Here is a 22,753-nt window from a genome sequence, read left to right as displayed (position 1 = left end):
GGTACCTATGTTTGAGGAGCTCCTGATTTTGGTCGGAATAAATACGAAACCCCAATTTGGGACAACAGTATAGTACAAGTTCAAAGGTGTGATACCTCATTGGATTCGGAATGATGTTTAGAAAAATGTATTCAAAGCGTTTATTACCACAGATATGAAATCAAAAATTATTATTAAATAAAAGTGCGTCTACTCAGCTTTGTATGAACCAAGAAATAATAGTGTTAAACGGTTTCCCCTGAGGCAAAAGTGCAATAGGTATTACTTACTTCACTAACTTCGCCACTAAGAGGCAAATCGCGACTTTGTTATGGTTTATCGATAACTTCTCACATCACTAGATTATCGATATTACATGTCGACTATTGCCCATCACTTTTCTGTCTGTGTACGTATTTAGAAACTTGAACCCGCCCCTAAAATTAATGCGATAGGGACAACTGCAGCTTAGGCGAAAAATCCTGCGTAAAAATGACAAAAATCGAGGTTTCGTAGTCCTCTTTTTCCTCCTCCAAATCTTAACCAATCGTAACCAAATTTGGAAATCTGAATGATTATGAAATTATCTGTGTCGGACCGTTTTGCTTTTTTGGCTAATTGATATCAGTTTTGAATACCACGCCTCTCATTGCGGCATAGTCAATTAGGCCATTTTGGCCATTTTTGAAGGGCTCTAGCGCCTTAAAAAACAAAAATATCAAAAAAAGCAAAACGGTCCGACACAGATATTGACAATATTAATCTGTGTTGAAAAAATCATTGCTCTAGCTTCAAAAACCACGGAGGAAAACGAGGACTACGTTTGTATGGAGGAATGACTACTCCCGTTGGCTCTTAATACGCTTCTAAACATTTATGAATTAATGCTAAAAATAAAATGTCAAACATGACGAATCCATAAGGGTTCCGTTTTTTGCCATATGGCTACGGAACCCTAAAAATAATGGAGTTTCGCAGAAACTTGGCAGCATGCGACATGCGACTACCGAAAATGATAAAACTTAATTGAAAAAATATTGAGCGCAACGGCAGTTCGTATAATCTCCGTGTTACAATTTACAACATCGCTATATGCAGCATCCAGCGCGTGGCGTGGCACTGTCGCCACCTAGCGGCCATATATGTGCTGATCGTGACAGACGCGTTGTTAGAGAGTGAGTCTTCTGTACCTAGTACTATTATTTATTCTGTGCTGTAGTGCAAATGTAGGATTTAAAACTTGTCAAATGTCAATGAAAACCGCAGCAGGTAGCCCCTTAATTTGGTATCAATGAACCATAAAAGAGCCAAGTATCGCACGATTTTCAGAATTCAAAATCATGACAAAAATAGCGCTGATCGTGTGAATTTACCGGGGCCCTGTTATTTGGCCCACTTCTCGGTTGTATGACAGTTGGCCATTGTGGAAACGGTGATGAATGCATTAACTTTGACACTATTGGCAGCCGACCGTGCGTGCTATCTATCGGTTTTGCATATGCGGTATTCAGCGCAGCTAAGAATAGAATAGAATTTCTATTTCCGATTGATATTAGTCTACATTTTATGGTAAAACTAAACTATGCTGCCCGCGACATCGAAAGGGTAGAATAAATATTAACTTATACTACATCCATAGTAAATTACACCCCCTTTTGCATCATCTTATGGGGTGATTTCTTGGATAAAAACTATCCTATGTCCTCCCCCGGGATTCAAACTATCACTATACCAAAATTCATCTAAACCGGTTCAGCGGTTAAACCGTGAAGAGGAGTGTAAATCTTAATTTCAATAAGATAAACGACATATGTGTATTCGTATCCTATTTTAAGATACCTCTGAAGCATATCATGAAATTGTCTACCGTTTGTCCCGTACAAACTACAAACGCGAATTTTCTGAAGAAATGCAGGTAAGTATAAGAGTTTCCTTTTCTATGACAAATGGTCAAAAATATGCACAGAAAAATAATCTCCTGCTTTAAATGTCGAAAAAAGAAGTCGCAACACAGGAAACAAAATGCGTTTGTACGGGACAGCCCGTGGATGTTCTCTCTGCTACTACATGAGCTTTGAAAAAATGCTTAATAATTACCGATAAACCGATAATTATCGTGAGGAAACCTGCATACATCTGCGAAGAAATTCAAAGGTGAATGTGAAGTCCTCAACCCGCATTGAGGCAGCGTGGGGACTATAGCCTAAACCCTCTCGTGAGAACCCTTGAGAGGAGGCCTGTGCCCAGTAATGGGACGTATATTATAGGCTAAATTATTATTTATTATTAATTATTTATTAATTACCGCTGAACGATGATTAAGCAATAAGACTGTATACAAACTATAGTCCACGCAATTTGTAAGGAACACTAATTGGAAGATTTTATGAACCTACGTTAAAGCATTTTTGCTTTAATTAAAATATTCTTCAACGTACTCAAGTAGTTTTCGTTATACATAAGTTTAAGTTTGCATCGCTTTGGAGAAAATCCTTACGTTAAATTCAAAACAACAGAGACAGTATGAGTAGGTAGAGCTAGACCAAAAAAGTCTGCAGCGATTTTGATAGCCCAGGCAGTGCAAGTGTTATGTATACGACACAATTTTATAGAAATTTGACGATTAAAATAACACTTGCACTGCGTGGGCTATCAATTTCGCTGCAGACTTTTCTTGGTCTAACTCTATAACGACAGTTGTTGATTTTGTAACATTGTTCAATCGCAATCGATTCAATTCAAGTCCTATTAATTTAAATTATATGATGGGAAACAGTATGGAACGCTCACTTGTTTCTTATCTTGCATATAAAATGTATGACGTAGTACTTTATGCCGGGTGTGGCTTGTAATATGAGCAATTAATTTAACTGTAGGCTGTACTCCTCATACTGACCAACATTTGTTCAGCGACTTTTAAAAATAACTTGTGGTTTGATTTTTAATAAACTGTAAAGTTTATTCCAAGACGCAATGTATTGCGAATTGTGTTATGTTTAAGGCGTGACAAGCAACGTCAATCATAATGATATTTTATGGCGTGGCGATGGCGTCCACTGAAGATAATAATTATTTTGTATGAAAACAAGGGAGTCTAAATACTAATATGAAGTGTCTAAATACTTCATAATTTTTTGAAGTGTTGAACAAAAGTGTGACCGTTTGAGGAGTACAATCTATGTTTTAATTATTTGCTCGTGTTACAGGCCACACTCGGTAAAATGTATGACGTTGACGTAGTACTTTATATTTTAAAGGGGTGTGAACTGTGTAGTGAAGACTCGCATAACGCGTTCGTTGCCACCCATAGAAGGGTCAAATGCGAATGAGGAGCACTCCAGTTCTCATTAAAGAATCTTTGATTAATTAAAAACTACTGTGTATTAACATTATACCTAACGATGAAATTATAATTTTTTTTGACTAGAAAGGCTGCAGGAGGAAGATTTTAATTTGTACTTTTATATAGGAATATGTAAGTAAAGGTATATGGTAGAGAATGCCTCATGGAATTAAGCCTTTTATACCTTAAGTTTTTTATATTGTGCAATAAACTTTATATACTAAAAAATAAAGGTACTGTTTTAATAGTAAACAATACTTGATTATATGTGTAAGAATAAATCCAGTTTCCTACTTTTTAATTGAAGTTGTAATTATGTATGAGCCATAAAATGTCGACATTGTATTACTTATAATATAACTGATTGACTTCATGGCATCAATAAACATAACATGAAGGATTACGTACAGTCAAGGAATTTAAATTCCGACCCATTTCGTACTTTGTCACAGTGACAACCGTATGAGGTCTCTAGCGGCTTTCATATTGATTAATTGTCACTGTGACAAAGTACGAAATGGGTCGGAATTTAAATTCCTTGACTGTACAAGTTTGCTAGTGTCTTCCATTTCCTTCGCATATCCATAATAGTTCCGATGACTAGTGTGTTCAGTAACAACTCTAACAGTTTCTATCATTAATGCTCTAGTTTGAAGAACTAGGTAATACTACCTCATACATTTGTTCACACGCAAATTTATCTATGTGAGAAATCACAACTTATGAAGACTACAAAGAACGTTGCACATTTAATTCCTATGATCATGTAGGTATACTTACACAAAGTGCAATCCTTTACTTCACAATTCTACTTGATTCTCAATTCGTCAAGATTTGGGAGGAAATAAATTAGTAAACTTTTTTACAAAACTCTCCAGAATTTAATTGGCTTCAAGTCATAAATATAAAAATAAAAACATATCCGCTACAGTGCAAAGTTTCCTATAAATACTTTTTATCGCTAGCCGTTCCCTGGCAATAACCCTAAGGGAACGAAGACGATTAAATTGATTAATAACATAGCAAAACTTACCTTAAGAGGTTCCGCATGGCTGACCGGTCGGCGAACTGGCTGGCTGAGTTGAAAAAAAAAATCAAAATCACTGATTCAAAATTCAAATCGGTTCGAAATTTGAAAACACTCGTGTATTTGAAACTCCGGCGTTCGTTGGAAACGTTTTTCGCGTGCGCTCGAGGCGAGGGCTGCTGCTATTCTGCCTGTCTTCGGGCCGCGTGGCCACTCTTGAACTTGACAGCAGGTTGCAGTGATTGCACACCACTGCAGCCGGTTGCATTTTCGACTGTAATGCGGGTTATATGTAGATCTGTTGGCCTTTGAACTGAAGACGCTACTGCCTGTAAGTTATTGAGGGCGGGTTATAACTGCATCTATCGCCCGGTTCCCATAATATGCAAATTTGCAAACATTTTCGCAAATCTACATCAATGTAAGTTTCATATGTAATGTAATGTATCAGTTGTATTATGAAAATTTTAATGCGTGCTTTTATTCAATTTAACCGGCAATTATTTATGCATTATCATTACCACCGTTTCCAGCATTTACAAAGCGAAAGTTAACGTTTTCATAATTTTGCGTCACAGTTCCAAACATTAATTCAGTTTTGTTGAGTATACTTTCATAATAGTTAATATCTATTATAAAATGCGATAGTAAGTATAGTAGGTAACTCTGTCAGCTGTCTGTCTGTTACCTACCTCTTCATATCACGCTTAAACCGCTGAACCAATTTAGATGAAATTTGGTAGGTACCTATGAAGATTGGTTGAATCCCTGGGAACATTAGGATAGTTTTTATCACGGAATAAACCATTATTTTACGCAGACCAAGTCGTGGGCAGAAACTAGTACTTTCATAATTCGTAATCTAACTAACTAATATGGCTCAGCGACCCAAACTCTCTTCTCTACTCGGTCTTGGCCTCCGAAACGAGAGCACGCCACTTTTCTCAATCCTGGGCTATAACCGCGAAAATCGAAGTTCGCAAATTGCGGGCATTTTTCTTTGTCACTCTAATTACTTACGCCTTCATTGGAGTAAAAGAGAAAGATCCCCGCAATTTGCGAATTTCGGTTTTCGCGGTAGCCCCTCTGTGCCGAATCCTGCCATTTATCGGCTTGAATTCGTAATCAATTTGTATTAATTTGTAGACATCTAAGCGGACAAGTTTTTTAAATTCTTTTAACCTAACTTTCCAAATAAAAGTTTTGAGCGCAAAGTGTTTATTCGTATTGATATCACCGGATATTCGGCTCGCCAACACTTTTCCAGTCGGCGCCATACAGGCGTTATCTCGATCAAATTTAATACATTTTAATACCTGCTAGGTATGCAACACAGTAACTACTTTCACAATTTTAACATTGTTTGTTCATTAATGCTCATATTTACTCTGCTCCTTATTGATGTGGAAATGCTTTTATTAACACTATAATGTTTACAAAACAAGAATAAAAACGAAATTAATAATAAATACAAGAATAAAAACGAAATTAATAATAAATACAATATACTTCTTAAATTCAATTAATATTAAATAAACTATATTAAAACTAAATTATACTAGCACAAAAAAAATACAAATGTAGTTTTTAATAGATAGATAACCTAACCTAAACTATCCCTCTTGGCTATAAAATAAAACCATTATTCTTATTAAAACGCATCTATTTTATACCCTAACCGTAACGTTGATATTTCTACCCAATTATTGTTAATAACGGAAGCAAAATCTAGATCAATACTTCCAATACCGGGTGTGGCCTGTAACACGAGCAAATAATTAAAACGTAGATTATACTCCTCAAACGGTGACACTTTTGTTCAACAACTTTTAAAAATTATGAAGTATTTAGACCGTTTGTATTTGTATGAAAAATAGGTTTTCATACAAAATAAATATTATCTTCAATGGACGCCATCGCCACGCCATTATCATTGTGATTGACGTTGCTTGTCACGCCTTAAACATGACAAAATTCGCAATACATTGCGTTGCGTCTTAGAATAAAATTTAAAGTGTATTAAAAATCAAACTACAAGTTATTTTTAAAAGTCGCTGAACAAATGTTGGTCAGTATGAGGAGTACAGCCTACGGTTTAATTTTTTGCTCATATTACAGGCCACACCCGGTATAGGTACATAGTTGCTTTTATAATACCAATCATATGAATGCTAATTCGAGATAGCGTTTACAGCACTCTAAGATATTAAAGTGTGTATTCATGATTTTTATGATGTCTTTGATAGCTGTATTTCATCGTATAGGGTTTACCGTTTAACTGAGGCGGTTGGTAAGAAGTTATAACTTCTAACTCGACTGACGAGGCTGTCCACGAAAATTGAAAACCATACGCGTATGATAGAAATGCATGGAAATTGCTTCAGAGATGATTATACCCGAACAGGGTCATCTTGGCTAGACCCCGTGTTATATTTAGCTGTTTTCGGTATGGAGTAATACAAATATTGCACGTTTAATTGTTTAGGATTTATGTATTCAGCTAGTATTAAAACCGCTGCAGCACGCGCCGCGCCGCATTCACTTTCATCTAATGCCCGGACACGCTTGCAAACCGCCACAGGCCAGTGTGAAAGGGCCCTAAACGCTGCGCAGATCACTTATGCCTATTATGCTTCGGCCACGAAACCCAAGCTTTATTATGTATATATTACCATTATATTCAATACTTTTTCTACGAGTGAACTAAATGTTTGTTATTGCCAATGTTTTTTTTAATGAAATATACCGGGTGTGGCCTGTAACATAGATTGTACTCCTCAAACGGTGACACTTTTGTTCTACAACTTTTAAAAATTATGAAGTATTTTGACTCTCTATTTTTCATACAAAATAAATATTATCTTAAATGGACGCCATCGCCACGCCATATCATTGTGATTGACGTTACTTGTCATGCCATAAACATAACAAAATTCGCAATACATTGCCTCTTAGAATAAACTTTAAAGTGTATTAAAAATCAAACTACAAGTTATTTTTAAAACTCGCTAAACAAATGTTGGTTAGTATGAGGAGTACAGCCTGCAGTTTAATTTTTTGCTCATATTACAGGCCACACCCGGTATGTCACGTCTTGGACTGATCTGTAATATGTACTTATAAAGTTGTTTATAATAAATAAAATAAAAAATAACTGAACAAAATTAGGTATCTCAGATAAAACTATAGACATCAACGCACTGCTTATTCATGAAATAGTAGCGCGTTGGTGTCTTTTTCTCTTGACCGCGGCGACATGTGATAGTTCGAATTCATTTCAGTTGACAAAGCGTTTCGTGAAATCATTATAGTTGAGTCGCCGCCTCAGTAAAAGTATGCGATTTCAATTTGGTATTCGAAAAGTCTTCAATGTCTTCATTCAACCATTAAAGCCGACGGACGAGTAGAAAAAAATTGTTTTGAGTAACATGGGGTGGTAGAATACCACGATATAGGATGCAATTGTAGTACACATTACAAGCTTAAGATAAGATTTGTATATGATGATAGTGACTGCGATTCTTTGTAACCGCTTGATTGCGGTGTCTGTCGCAAGTTGTCTATGATCCTAAGCGTCCACTTAATTGATGACAATTAATACAGTAATAATAATGACTGCTGGCTTTCGTTGCTCAATCAGACCAGTCCAGCCGCTCTCTCGCTCTAAATCCCACGGGACATTGCTAATTATTATAATTCCGTAGACACTTTGCATGCTAAGTTAATCATAGTAAATCTAGAAATTATTCTGAGACATTTATAGTAGAGTAATCCGTGGTATGTTGTCTTTGAATACAGATAACATTTAACTTAGACGGCTGGTCACGAAGTTACGCGGTGGTTTAGTAGGTTTTCATTTTCTTAATGTACCGTATACAATAAAAATACTATTTATTGCATACCTGAATACAGGACACCTACCGCGAACCACGTTCGACGTGTTGCCTCTCTGTCGCGCGTGTAAATTCGTACGTCAGTGTGACAGGGAGGCAGCACTTCGAACGTGGTTCGCGGTAGGCCCTCAGAAAGAAAACAGCAACACAAGTAAAGGTAAAGAACAGTCTTAATATCGCAAAATATCTATCTAAATACTTATCCACTGGATAAGATATAGAGACAGTAATGCTGCTCATGGCGTAATATTAATATTTATAGAATAAATGAATTCGACCAATCACATGTCGCCGCCACATTAAGAGGAAAAGACATCAACGCGCTACTATTTAATGAATAAATAGTGCGTTGATGTCTATTGTACTATATTTTTATCTAGTGAGATACTTACCTAATTTTATTTTCGTACAATAGACATACATAAAAAGAACATAGTGACAATAAGGAATAGATAGTCAGAGATAGTCAGAATTTCACGTGAAATTGCACCTTCTATGTATAACCTCGCGATTTTCGTTAATGCTTTTCATAAAGGATGACTCACACTAGACCGGGTCGGGCCGGATTTTCCGGCGCTTCGTTTTCTATGGAAAGCACCACGTGATCACCGATCAGCCGTAATGGGAAATGATACGTCGGACGCTTCGGCCCGGGCAAGGGCCCGGTCAAGAGTGGCGTGACTGGCGTGCATCATCCTTAATGCGGTGTCTGATGTGCATGTGCCTTCATCAAATGAGTATCAGTATTGTCGCATAAAGGTCCTTTATACTTATTTAATAAACCGTTGGCTCCGGACCCGTAACATTTAATTTGGAAGCTTAATTAACACCCACGTTCAAGAGAATGACCCGGCGTTACTTTGACACGGCACCATAACAGTCTTTTACTGTCATATTATTTATGGCTTCCTTCCTTTGAAAATTGCGTTATAATTATGCGAATGCAGACAATTTTTGACAAACGAAAATGAGTTCTTGAAGGTGAAATTAAGAAGGAGATTTGATTCATCAACATCATCACAGATGAATAGATAACTGAGATATGAATGCCTGTGGGGAGTGTAGGATAATTCCCCCCCGGTCTGGCCACCCTAAAGTAAAAATGTATTAAATTCACCTATAAACAGAATTAATTTTAGTATAAGGTGGCCAGTTATTGAAGGCTAGCCCGTTATTGAAACCTTATACTAAAATTAATTCTGTTTATAGGTGAATATAATTCATTTTTAGTTTAAGGTGGCCAGTTACTGGCGAATTACCATATATTGCTAAAATATTTAGCAACTGTGGTTTGTGGGAGAGTTGCCTACTTACATATTTCATTTACTTTGCCTCGGTCATTGTCACTTCATTACAATTTTACATTTATCGATTATTTAATGAAGTACCGTTTTGTTGTTCAATTATTTATTTGAAACGTCTGCATTAAAGTGAGCCATAAAATCCTAAGACTGGTTTAATCATTACATCAACCTTCGTTAAAGGAATAATCTCGTTGGCAAGATTTAACACTCCCAATCAGTATCCCAATCATAAACCGCCATAAACATTTTGGCGAGATGGCCGTTACACGGAACATTCATCGCTTCTTGGTTTAACTTATTTTGACACCGCATGCAAAGTGTCCGGCCTGGAAGGGGTATTCAAATTTTCAAAATAGGAATAAAATAACACGAGGTAAGCTCTCGGAAAAAATATGTTTAAAAATGCACATATAAATAACCAAATCTCGCGTTCGTGTTCACTAAAATGAAATTGCAGAAATATTTTACATCCCTTTGGATTATTCATTTTTAAACGGAAGAAGTGTGTTTATCATGAACAGATATAATATATAACTGTATATATAATATATACAGTTATAATATTATTATGCTGGTGTATACCCATATCAACGAGATATCAACTGTTACCTCGTAAGGGAAAGATTCCCGTGATTCTAACCATAAGTTTGCCAAATTTAACAGATATCAGATCCATTTTCGCATGATTAATTTTATTGACAACATTCAAACTGTCCAAATATATTTTGTACTTGGCATTCTCGGCAGAACAGTCGTCTAACGAAGTTTTATTTTTAATTAGAGAAAAAACTCACCGCGTTGGGTGAGAGTCGAAGTACAGTACCGGCCCCAAGACACCAGCGCACTGCTCTACCACCTTCTGAATTTCCGAAGTATGACATTATACTTAGTAAACATAATGGCGGCGAACATTTCCATCATATTGTTTCCAGCCCTGTCGACCATGGTATCAAGGTGGCAAGGTATGGAAAAACATCAAAATTTTCCTAAATAGCCTTTACCTGACTGCTTCAAAATACTTTTTACTTGGGCGCTTCAAAATAAAATCTATCACAGAAACACTTTAAATGGCTTTAGATACGCATACTTAGAACCCAAATGATGATGATGATGATCATAATAATGCTTATTATTATATGTTACATTACGGTCCGTGTTGCGTGGCCGCGGCAATGCATAATGAATAGTGATGCACCGGATATTCGGTTACTATCCGGTATCCGGCCTATCCGACCGGATACCGGATAGTAAAATTGCTTGATTTCGGAGTAAACAAGATTGGTAAGAAACAGTTACGGTCATAATCGTACTCGTTTATTATTTTATAACAATTTAAATATTCCACTCACTTGCACGCGCACTTATTTCAAACCTAGAAATGAGTGCGCAAACGTTCACTACGAAACAGGTCAAAACCTGTACAATGCGCACATGAAAACCGTAATGTAGGTATAGCCCGACGGCTGAATAGTCGGCGGCTGGCTACCGAATATTTGGCCGATAGTCAGGCCCAATATCCGGTATCCGGTATCCGGCCAAACAACTATCCGTTGCATCTCTAATAATGAACAAGATAACTCCCTATTTTACTATTCTTAGACAGTGCACCAGTTATATTATTATTATGGTAATTTTAAAACAACTTCCACATCTTCGTCATATTACAATTAAGGTGGAAACCAGACTTTATGTGGTGGAATTAAAGTCTAAACTACAAAGCTTCCATAGCTTCGCCAAACTGCATAATTTGAGGTTTCTTGTAAATTTTCCTGGCAAATATCCAGTTATTGGGAAAATTCTGCACGTTTTATTGCAGTTTTCAGATGCACAGCCGTTTCGACGACATTCATATTGCATTTTGACATAATCCTATGTATATGTTAATAACAATGGTATATTTAATACGCAAGCCTACACGCCGAAGTTTAATAAATTTAATAAGTTTTACGAATGCTCGCTTTACACCTATATAGATACGTTTATATATTTTCCAGTATTGAGTTAAGTTGAGTGTATTTCACAAGACACAGCAGTCTTCTCCCGGACATTTTTCATGTTTATCGCTCTTCGAATCACAACTAAAGGATATAATTATTGCTACATATTTATTAGCTTCTTATTTCATTGAGACAGCTAGCAATGAAGTTATAAGCTACTTTATTACTGCTCATTAGGTTTTATATCAATTCAGTGTCACATAAACGTACTATAGAAACACGATACTCATGGTGCTTTTGTGTTGTTTTCCGGGCTTTAAACCTAACTAATGTTACCATTGGATTGTACTTTAACGCCTTGTAGGTATTTTGCTATCTACTTCCTCAAATGGGGCGCAAAATAGCGCTTCATACATGGAGCCGCGACCACAGAGTATGATTGAGTTACTATTAGCTACCCGACGGTATTACGCCTTATTTTAGATCATTGGAGCAAAAAGCCTCGCTCCAAAACCATGCTGCGATGCAGGTTAAAGGATGACTCACGCTGGACCGGGCCGAGCCCGGGCCGAGCCCGGGCCGAGCCCGGGCCGAGGCGTCCGACATGTCATTTTCAATGACGGCTGATCGGTGATCACGTGGTGCTTTCCATAGAAAATGAAGCTCCGGAAGCTCCGGCCCGGCCCTGGCCTGGTCTAGCGTAGCGTGAGTCATCCGTAAGTGAACGGGAACGGTAGCAATATACAGGGTGATTCAGGAGACGTGAGCAGGACTAAGACTGCGCCTTTTGTAAATTATAAGCAACTGTTTCGTATCAGTATTAGTGAGATTAACGTTAATTTTCTACTCGTGTTGAAAAAAAAATTTATAAATTTATTTACGACATGCATGGTCACCCTAAAATTAGAATACTAAACTACTGATATTCTGTGTCAAATTGATTGTCATCACTGTCATCACGGTCTGGTTACTTTTGAAAACTCGTATCTCACTCAAGTTTGACAGTTTATTTCTTCGTAATCAAATGCTGTCATTACGGTTAAAGAGGTTTTATGGTTATTAATTGGGTCTTGTAGGGTAACCATGATTGTAGAGAATTAAATTTGCCCTCACCAAAAAGTTAAAAAATAGGAAAAATTGTGGTTATTTCACCTAAATACGACGGTGATCGGTCAATTATCAGTTACTGAGTGTGCAGGATTAGTCCTGCTCACGTCTCATGAATCACCCTGTATAGTCCAATAGTCCTACAAGGAATTGTAGAAATTTAATAAAATGGACCAGTTGAGTTGTCGACTTGACTATAGTCACAACAATCACATAAAATCAGAACTTCAATTGTCGCCAGGTTCTTAAGACGAAACGGGAGCTGAGCTAAAAGTAAATTTTGAGATTTCATGCTGAATATACCCGTCGCTCTGACGGGGCGTAACCGCGGCGTGAGAGACTGTATTTGTGTGTGTAAAGCACGCACACAGACGCGTGCGGTGCGCCCGTACTCGCGCTGGCGGCCTGGCGCGCACCTCACTGATTGCAATTTGCATTGCCACTTTTTGTTACTGCTACTACTAAGTAGGGTAATTCGCCAGTAACTGGCCACTTTTAATAACTGGCCGCCCTAAACTAAAAATGAATCCTAATATTCACCTATAAACAGAATTCATTTTAGTATAAGGTTTCAATAACTGGCCACCTTATACTAAAATTAATTATATTTATAGGTGAATATAATTCATTTTTGGTTTGGGGTGGCCACTGCCGAATTACCCTATTGCGATTGAACTTTTTTACTTACCCGGCTTACGTTTACGGAACTCGATATCGAATAGGGTAATTCGCCAGTAACTGGCCACGTTAAGTAACTGGCCGTCCTAAACTAAAAATGAATTCTATTCACCTCTATACAGATTTCATTTTAGTAGGTATAAGGTTTCAATAACTGGCCACCTTATACTAAAATGAATTATATTTATAGGTGAATAGAATTCATTTTTGGTTTGGCGTGGCCAGTTACTAATAGTGGCCTGTTACTGGCGAATTACCCTATTTATGTACTTAGTGGTTAATACTAGTATCAAGTAAGTATTTTTTTTTCAATAATGCTCAGAAACGAAGTATAGACATGACAAATATAAATATTAACGTCTTTGTAAGGCAGGATTGGACATTCTATAGAGTAAGAGTAAGTGTATGAAACAACCAATTCAGCTAGGACTAGGGAATGCAATCTAGATCTCGTAATTTCGAGATCTCGCTAGATCTCGCACGTATTTTCGAAATTTAACCAAGTTGACAGGAAATCTCGATATATGCAATCTCGGTCGAGATCTCGATTAATATTTTCGAGATCTCGAACAAGACCGAAAGTGAAATACTTTGTTTTACCTTAGATTCATGTTGTTCAGGCAGTGCTATTATGTGTCCGGCTTTAGCTCTATTATTGTTACGCAGTTTCTAAGTAAAGGTAAATAGTGGTTTAACATCGATAGCATTTCATAGAAGTAAAGTAAAAATTAAAATTGATTTTATGTTATATGTCAATTTAATTTGTTGTTGTTATTTTCAAAATATAACATGAGGTACCTTAAATAAGTAGTGTGTCGGCGGCATGCATATCGTAAAATCGTAATCATAGGCGTATCATGAAACGCCACCATTTCCTGATCTAATATTAACCCAGGCATATCACGATCTTCCTTATAAAAGAGACGGCAGATCCATCAGAGCAATGCATTCTTTGATATTCCTAGCTTCATAGCGGGCGCATTGTAAAATAATTGATCGAGAAATCATATATTTCTCTAGGACGACCGGTCTGACCTAGTGGGTAGTGACCCTGCCTGTGAAGCCGATGGTCCTGGGTTCGAATCCCAGTAAGGGCATTTATTTGTATGATGATACAGATATTTGTTCCTGAGTCATGGATGTTTTCTATGTATTTAAGGATTTGTATATTATATATATCATTGTCTGAGTACCCACAACACAAGCCTTCTTGAGCTTACTGTGGGACTTAGTCAATCTGTGTAAGAATGTCCTATAATATTTATTTATTTATTATTTATTTTCAATGATTTTGTAAATGACTACAGTTATGACTACGGTTTTTAGAAACCAATTATAGTATGTTTAATATTCTTTCTAATGGTATGCATCACCAATTAGGATTGTTCATTTTTTTTCAAATGTTCTATTTCGAAAACCATTTCGAGATATAAGGTTTTTAAACAGTTTCCGACATTTGCTGCGATATAATAATTGAGGATTGAAGATATTTCAACAAATATCCTTATGACCTTAGTTTGACCTTCTCCTGGGCTGAATGTAAAGTCATTGCATAATAAAAGTTATCGAACCATAGTAAATAAATCCGTCACTCACGTATTGTCAAAGTTATCATTGTCATCGATTGTCATAACAAAATTTTTCAGTTAAACCGCTGCGCTTGTTTGTTACAATTTGATTTATAATTAATACCTAAACAGTAGATTTCATTGCTTAATAATTTATCAAAAACCTTGTTCCTATGTGTGGGAATGATTCACAAAAATAATAGTTCGAATCCACGAAGACCTACGACGTGAAAGATGGTGCCGTGAATTAAACTTGGAATACCTACCTACTTCACGTGTTACACACAGTATTGCTGTGAGAATCACGTCGATGTAAGTATAAAATTAATATTAATTTACTACAATTAAGTATTTAAAAGTTCACTTTATTGGTAGGGTTATGGTATCTATTTATTTTCTGTGGTAATGTAGCCAGAGTATCTAAAGGCAAACCGTTAAACAGAGATGGTGCCTACTATAGTTCGTTTTTTTTAGCATTAGAAAGAACTTGCAAGAAGGTAAGCGATCTTGACATGTCTTTTAATTGAAAAACGCTTTATAAAAATCTATAACTATTACTTATGAAAGCAGACGAATATAAATGATCGTATTAGATTCATAATTGTTACAAATTTGCCGTAACTTATTTTTAAAATGTGTTTTTCAATTAAAAGACACGTCAAGATTGTTTACCTAATTTCTAATGCTAAAAAAACGAAGTATAGAAAGAAGGAATATACAAGAATACATAGCCATACTCAAAATTCAGCCTGAAACTGCTTTAAAAAGATATAATTTCTAATTTCCAGGTACATGTTGCAGTTCAAGCTGCTGATATCATGGTGGACAAGACTTAATAAAGAGTTGTGAATAATAAAACATGTTTTTGTTTACCTACTTTTTTATTAATTTGGGAAATATGTTATATGTTTCCAAAAAAAATAGTAACTTTACATTAAATGTATGTTTATCATGTTCTGCACGAGCATCTGACAATGATGGCTTCTTGTTGACCATCCAGAAGAGAAGTGTATGGTTTGTTATTTACTCTGTTCCCAGGCATTATTTACGGTCGTAAAGTATTAAGACGATTAATAATTAATATGACGTTCGTTTCAATACAAAATGCTCAACTTTGTTCTGGGCCCAAGTGCAGTTACATATCTCACAGCTGTATCTAGGAATCACGATGACCTGAAATAATAGGATATAATTAGCAAAATTGGCATTGGCATAGTAGTATAAGTATGTAGTACAATATCCAAACAATGGTGACAAGCCGGTAGAAAGCACCCACTGGGTGCTAAGCTACTTTTAGCAATGGACGCTTGTAACGATTTTATGAATCCAATCTTCTTACAAATCGAATCAGTTAAAATATATATGATGTAGGTAACTTACATTTGTATTTTTTCTCCCTTGATTTCAGCCAAGTTATGGTTGGAGTTGGATGCTATATGGATACATACTCCAATAAAACTAAGTTATATTATATAACTTAGGCAGATTTCTGGAATCAGCTTTCTCAAATTTATAGCGTAGGTATTTTGAAATTAATGATTCAAAATAAACGAGTTTTCCATTCCAGACGTTTGTTATTTACAAAGAGCATATAATCACTACGTTATTTATAGAAACACGTAACACTGACATTGTCGACAGGTGACATTACAATCAATTGACAATGACAACTATTTTTTTAATGATTGTTGTTGCTTGTGCATTATCCTAATCAGCCGACGACATGTAATTTACGAGAAGTCGTATCTCATATTTTCAATAAATTATAAATATTCAACCGAGCCACGAATTACTAAATCATTCAAATTGGTATCTTAAATTAACCTATATTTTCAGAAAATAAAATAAAAATAGGGGTCTAAAAAAAATGAACAATCATAATTGATCAGTAAAATAGAACCCGAGAAATAATGATCAGTTGAAGTCGGTCGCCCGCCATTTACGTGACGGAACAAAATTCATCATTACTTTGTTATATAATATCATACAGCAATAAAACTTATGTTTTTGGAAAGCTAATGAAATTTTTCGTATATTTTATAATAACATTAATTGCGGTAAAGTTATAATTTATTGAGTTAGATGCATGTTTTGTCAGTACTTATGCCATCCATGCATGGTAAAAAATCATATATTTTAAATATTTTGTAAATGACTACAGTTATGACTACGGTTATTATAAAACAATAATTGCACGTTTAATACTCTTTCAAACGACATCTCACACGAACCGATCGGTCCCATAGGACTAAAGACGTGAACAAATATCAATGCTGGTCGGCCGCCCACTTTTTCCTTCCTTTTTTTCGACACGTCCCCCCCCCCCTCCATAAAATAAAAACCGGTCTATTCTGGAGACCACGAGGAACACGTCCATACCAATTTTAGGTATTTAGAAGAGATGTCGACGAAAATCGTGAAGGAGATGTCTTGTTTAATTTGCCTATAGGCTATAGGAATATCAGAATATCACACATTGAGGTTTGCACAAAATGGCTGGTGTTCGCTAGGCAGATCATGAAATGTCGGCGTTTCATTATATTCTACGATGTCTATATGTATGGAATTCTTAGAGATTTTTGATTAAAATGACACATTTTTAGTTAATTTGTCAAATTCGATCTCGTCGAGATATTAATCTCGATCCCGAAAATCTGACTGTCGTGATCTCGAAACACCCAATCTCGATTCGGATTTTTCGTGCGAGATCTCGAATCGCCAATCTTGGTGCGAGATTACATTCCCTAGCTAGGACCTTAAATTGCTCGATAATTACGGAGCGTGACTGTACCTAAACATTTTGTAAACCCATAACCCATAACCATGCAATAAAATATTTTTGATTTTGATTTCTAATTTGAAATATTAGAATCAAAAATTTCAAAATAGATTGTACCTATGTAACTACAAAAATGTGTTCCATCTCAACGCAAAACCCTTTGTGTCTTAGGAGGATCTAGATATTTTAACACAAGACGGTTTATCGATAACTTCTTACATCACTAGATTATCGACATTAAATTTCGACTATTGCCCATCACTTTTCTGGCTGTGTACGTATTTAGAAACTTGACTCCGCCCCTAAAATTAGTGCGATAGGGACAACTGCAGCTGAGGCGAAAAATCCTGCGTAAAAATGACAAAAATCGAGGTTTCGTACTCCTCTTTTTCCTCCTCCAAAACTTAACCAATCGTAACCAAATTTGGAAATCTAAATGATTATGAAATTATCTGTGTCGGACCGTTTTGCTTTTTTGGCTAATTGATATCAGTTTTGAATACCACGCCTCTCATTGCGGCATAGTCAATTAGGCCATTTTGGCCATTTTCGAAGGGCTCTAGCGCCTTAAAAAACAAAAATATCACAAAAAGCAAAACGGTCCGACACAGATACTGACAATATTAATCTGTGTTGAAAAAATCATTGCTCTAGCTTCAAAAACCACGGAGGAAAACGAGGAGTACGTTTGTATGGAGGAATGACCACTCCTGTTGGCTCTTAAGATGCTATGGCCCCGATTCGGATTTTGAAATAGATATCTAATAGATGTTTAGACATCACCAAGATACGATAACGATATGTTTAAGATCTAACCTGTCAAATTTAACATTTGCGCGATTCTGGAGATACTCTTGAACGATGTCCATATGCCTTAGAGATCTAATTCACATCTAATAGATATCTTACTCTATCTAACGTAAAAGTGACATTGGTTGCCCGAATTGCACTGCAAAAGAGAACTAGTAGATATCTAAACTATAACGTATCAAGAATGGATCTAGTACGTGTCGTCTCTTTTAAATATCTTGAAGTTCGAATACGGCAGTATATCTCGAGAAAACCCTACACATCATATAGATTTTCTTGTGATTTCTGATATCCGTTTCTACGAGCTGTTGAACCATTTCCCGTCATAAATTCTCCAAGTAAGGTTCTGTCGATTACTTCTACATAATGAGATATAACAGCAAGTAAAGAGAAATATGTGTTAATAGGAAGTATTACTGTTCAATGTTCTGCATACAGAGTGCAGCACTAGTGCAAATAGTAAACCATAGAGTAACTTTTTTGACAAGTTTTTATTTCACTATGACATTGATGCATCAAGGCGGTTTGTTTACAGGTGACCTACCGCGAAACACGAAAATCGAAATTTCGTGATCCGCCTCTCTATCGATCGAATAAGCAAGTGATAGAGAGGCACAAACCGAACTTTCGATTTTCGTGTTTCGCGGTACGCCCTGTGATTGTGCTAGTGACGCCCTCTAGGCAGAGTTTTGTGTAATATTATATTAATTGGAAATGCCGATGTAGCATTAGCCACGTCACAACATGTTTTTCCGAAGAGTCGAATAGAACCTAAGGAGTTAAGGAAACATAGTTAATAAAATAACGTCTTTACTTCTAATTTGTGCCAATCAGCAGGAAAGTACGTCCAATTTAATTCTAAAATAGTTCTCACTACTCAAAGTACTCAAACTACATATATCATAAGTACCTAAAATACAGCTGTCTCGGCGCCCAATACGAATTCGTCGCATTTGGCGTCGAGACACTTGGTTCGTGGGGCAGAGGCGCACAGAAGCTCCTCAAGGCGCTCGGGAAAAGGCTGAGGGAGGCAACGGGCGACCCCCGCGCGGGTAGCTTTCTCGCGCAGAGAATTGCCATCGCAATCCAGCGCGGGAACGCTGCCTGCGTGTTGGGCACCCTCCCGAAGGCACCAAATTTTGATAGGCATTTTTAATTTTTAGTTTTAGTTATTTTAATTGTAGTTAGTTTTAGTTTTATATTCCTGTTTATATCTTTTAGTAATATAAGTACCTTATCTAATCTAAATCTATCTAATACCTTTAAACGAGCAATTCTTGTTTATATTTAATATACTTCGGGTATCTCGGAAACGGCTGTAACGATTTCGATGAAATTTGCTATAAAGGGGTTTTCGGGGCCGATAAATCGATCTAGCTAGGTCTTATCTCTGGGAAAACGCACATTTTTGAGTTTTTATATGTTTTCTGCGCAAAGCTCGGTCTCCCAGATATTAATCATCAGATTTTCTAAAATCGGTACTTTTTCAGGACTTTTAAATGATCTTCACACACAATCGTGGAAGTACGATTAAACCAAAACAGGTGAAAAAGCTGTATAGAAATAAAACCATTTGGAAACGATTCATTATGGGAAAAAGTTTATGCAAAGTGTCAGTGAAACAGTGAAATGCAAAGTCTAAATAGCAGTAATTATACGCACTAGATCAAGAATCATAAATCCCAAGAGTGAAATGACCATATTTTCAAACTAATTACATTTTATATTTATTACAACCTCGCAAATCTCTAGATTTCTATATTTATGGGAAATGTATGCAAATACAAATTAATATGAAAGAAACCGACTTGTAACAATTATGAGTAACATCCTATACAGCTAATTGTTACTTACAAGATAAACTATTTCACGAAATAGAATTAAAGTACAATTAATTATATTATTTATTACCAGTATGAAAGTCTTTGATTATTATCGTTATTTAAGAGTAATTAATACGTTATGGGCTCCAGGAGCAAAATTCTGAATTAAAAACTTGTGACGGTTTTGATCTTATTTTGATACATCTTTGAAGTGCACACGCTGATTGGTACATGCGAAATGAAGTGACGGCCCGATTCGAACTTTAAGATACGTCAATTAATAGATATAGAAACGATATGGATTAGATATGTCAGTGTCTAATGTGACGATTCTTCAAACAAAAACATCACTTGACACTGACACATTTAGTCCATGTCGTTTCTAGATCTAATAATTGATGTAGATACCTATCTTAAAGCTCGAATCGGGCAGTGAACAATTGAACATGCGCGCCATCCACCAAGACGAACGTCAAGGTCATATCAAAATCATAACAAATCGTTAATGTAGAACCGACCTCCAAAGCAACTAAAAACCCTTTCAGGAAAAGTCAGGAAAAGAAGCTGTAACTGAGACAAGAAATTACATTAAAAATCAATTAGCAAAGGGTGAAAATTCCACTTTTACTCCCCCCGAGTACGAGTTAATTCTTTCATATGCTCGGATTACACTTTACGAGTACAGGGCGAGTCAGAGGGCCTACCGCGAACACCGAGCTGACAAAATGCGGGTATCGTTCTCTGTCGCTCTAATTACTCCTTAATCGGAGCAAAAGGAAAGATGCCCGCAACTTACTAAATTCTGTGTTCACGGTAGCCCCTCAGTGCTCTTGACTGGACCAAGAGCAACGTTTCGTTTCGGCCCTCGCCGCTCTATAGATATAGATATCCGTCTGTTTTACAGTCACGAGTACCAAGATCAGGGTTCCCTTAAAATCCATGGTCTCCTCCAAAAACGATTCGTCCACGGCTCCAGCAAGTCTATTACCTAGTTCCTCTTTTAGAAGTGGTATAAGAATTCGTAAGAAATATAATCTAAGTAGGTAAAGTAAGAAATATAATCTAGGTAGGTACCTATAAGTAGGTAACAAGCTGCGTATATTTTCCAAAGAGATCTTAGCGATTCATTATGACACACTGACTGGGTCGTCACTAAATGTACCAACCACAGCTTTATTCTTTGATATGTCAAAGGCGTTTGACTTTGTATCACATAACTTACTTCTAAAAAAACTGGAACATTACGGCATTAGAGGGCTGGCTTTAAATTGGATAAGATCTTACTTAGAAGATAGAACGCAATGTGTAGAAATAAAAAGAGTAAACAATAGGAACGTAACAGAAGTATTTACTTCTGAATATTCTACTAATAAATATGGAGTGCCCCAGGGAAGCATCCTTGGGCCTCTGCTATTTCTATTATATGTTAACGACCTTCCTGACATCACACATCATAAATGTATTTTATTCGCCGATGACATTTCAATTATAGTATCAAGTAATCAATCAGAAACTCAAGCAAATCACGAATTTGACATAAATAGTGCAATAGAATGTGTAGTAAAGTGGCTTGAAGGAAACAATCTCCAAGTTAATTTGGGAAAAACAACGTATTTACGTTTTAATCAATCTAGTCAATCTATAATTATAAGCTACAATGGACATTTATTACAAGAACGTGACATAGTAAAATTTTTAGGAATACATTTAGATAATAAGCTAAACTGGAATGGACATATTGAGACTGTATGCGCAAGACTGAATAGATTTGTTTTTGTCCTTAATAGATTGCGTAGAACATCTGATCACAGAACTGCCATGGCTGCCTATTACGGATATGTCGAATCAATTCTCAGATATGGACTCACGGTCTGAGGTAATGGGATAGATATTATAAGAGTACTGCGATCCCAAAAAAAATGTATTCGTGCAATCTGTGGTATTAGCCCTCTCGAGTCATGTAGGCCGATGTTTCTCAAGCTTAAAGTCCTGCCATTTCCTTGCCTGTATGTTTTTGAAGTAGCCAAATTTGTTAAACAACACCCTGAATTATTTATTACAGCTAGTGACATATACCCTAGAAATACTAGAAATGGTGAACGACTTGTAGTTGGAATGCAAAAAAAAACTGCTACTTTTAACAAAAACTGCCCTGCTATGTGTGTAGAAATATTTAATAAGTTGCCATCTGACATTAAATGCTTGCCAATGAATAAATTTAAGAAAACCCTACATGAGTGGCTGTTAAATAAAATGTTTTATTCACTTCACGATTATTTCAATGATATATTGTAGTACATAATGTATATAATGTAATAAATACTTAGCTTAAGAAATACAACAAATATTTGCATGCTGTTTGTGGACGGTTGAATTAGGAGGAACTTTATGTATATATAACAACTGTAATCTGACCCTATTCACGCAAATAAATAATTTATGATTTATTTATGATTTATGATTTAATGTAAAATTAGGTACTTCTAAAAAGTCATTCGGCCATTT

General features: G+C 36.1%; 2 protein-coding genes across 2 annotated transcripts in view; both read right to left on the bottom strand.

Annotated features, from left to right (window-relative positions):
- The window catches only part of LOC134667499 (uncharacterized), a 123,980-nt gene extending 119,405 nt beyond the window's left edge, over positions 1 to 4,575 (bottom strand). Inside the window, exon 1 of the mRNA XM_063524926.1 lies at positions 4,356 to 4,575. Within this exon, the coding sequence (XP_063380996.1) occupies positions 4,356 to 4,372 (17 nt within the window). The 5' untranslated portion in view covers positions 4,373 to 4,575. The remainder of the gene's footprint in view (positions 1 to 4,355) is intronic.
- The window catches only part of LOC134667489 (adenylosuccinate lyase), a 382,878-nt gene that overhangs the window by 143,555 nt on the left and 216,570 nt on the right, over positions 1 to 22,753 (bottom strand). The gene's annotated exons all lie outside the window — the stretch shown is intronic.

This window comes from Cydia fagiglandana, chromosome 9, assembly GCF_963556715.1.
Source record: "Cydia fagiglandana chromosome 9, ilCydFagi1.1, whole genome shotgun sequence".
In the NCBI taxonomy this organism is placed as follows: Eukaryota; Metazoa; Arthropoda; class Insecta; order Lepidoptera; family Tortricidae; genus Cydia; species Cydia fagiglandana.
The sequence above is the reverse complement of the archived record's forward strand: the minus strand, read 5'-3'. Positions and strand labels throughout refer to the sequence as shown.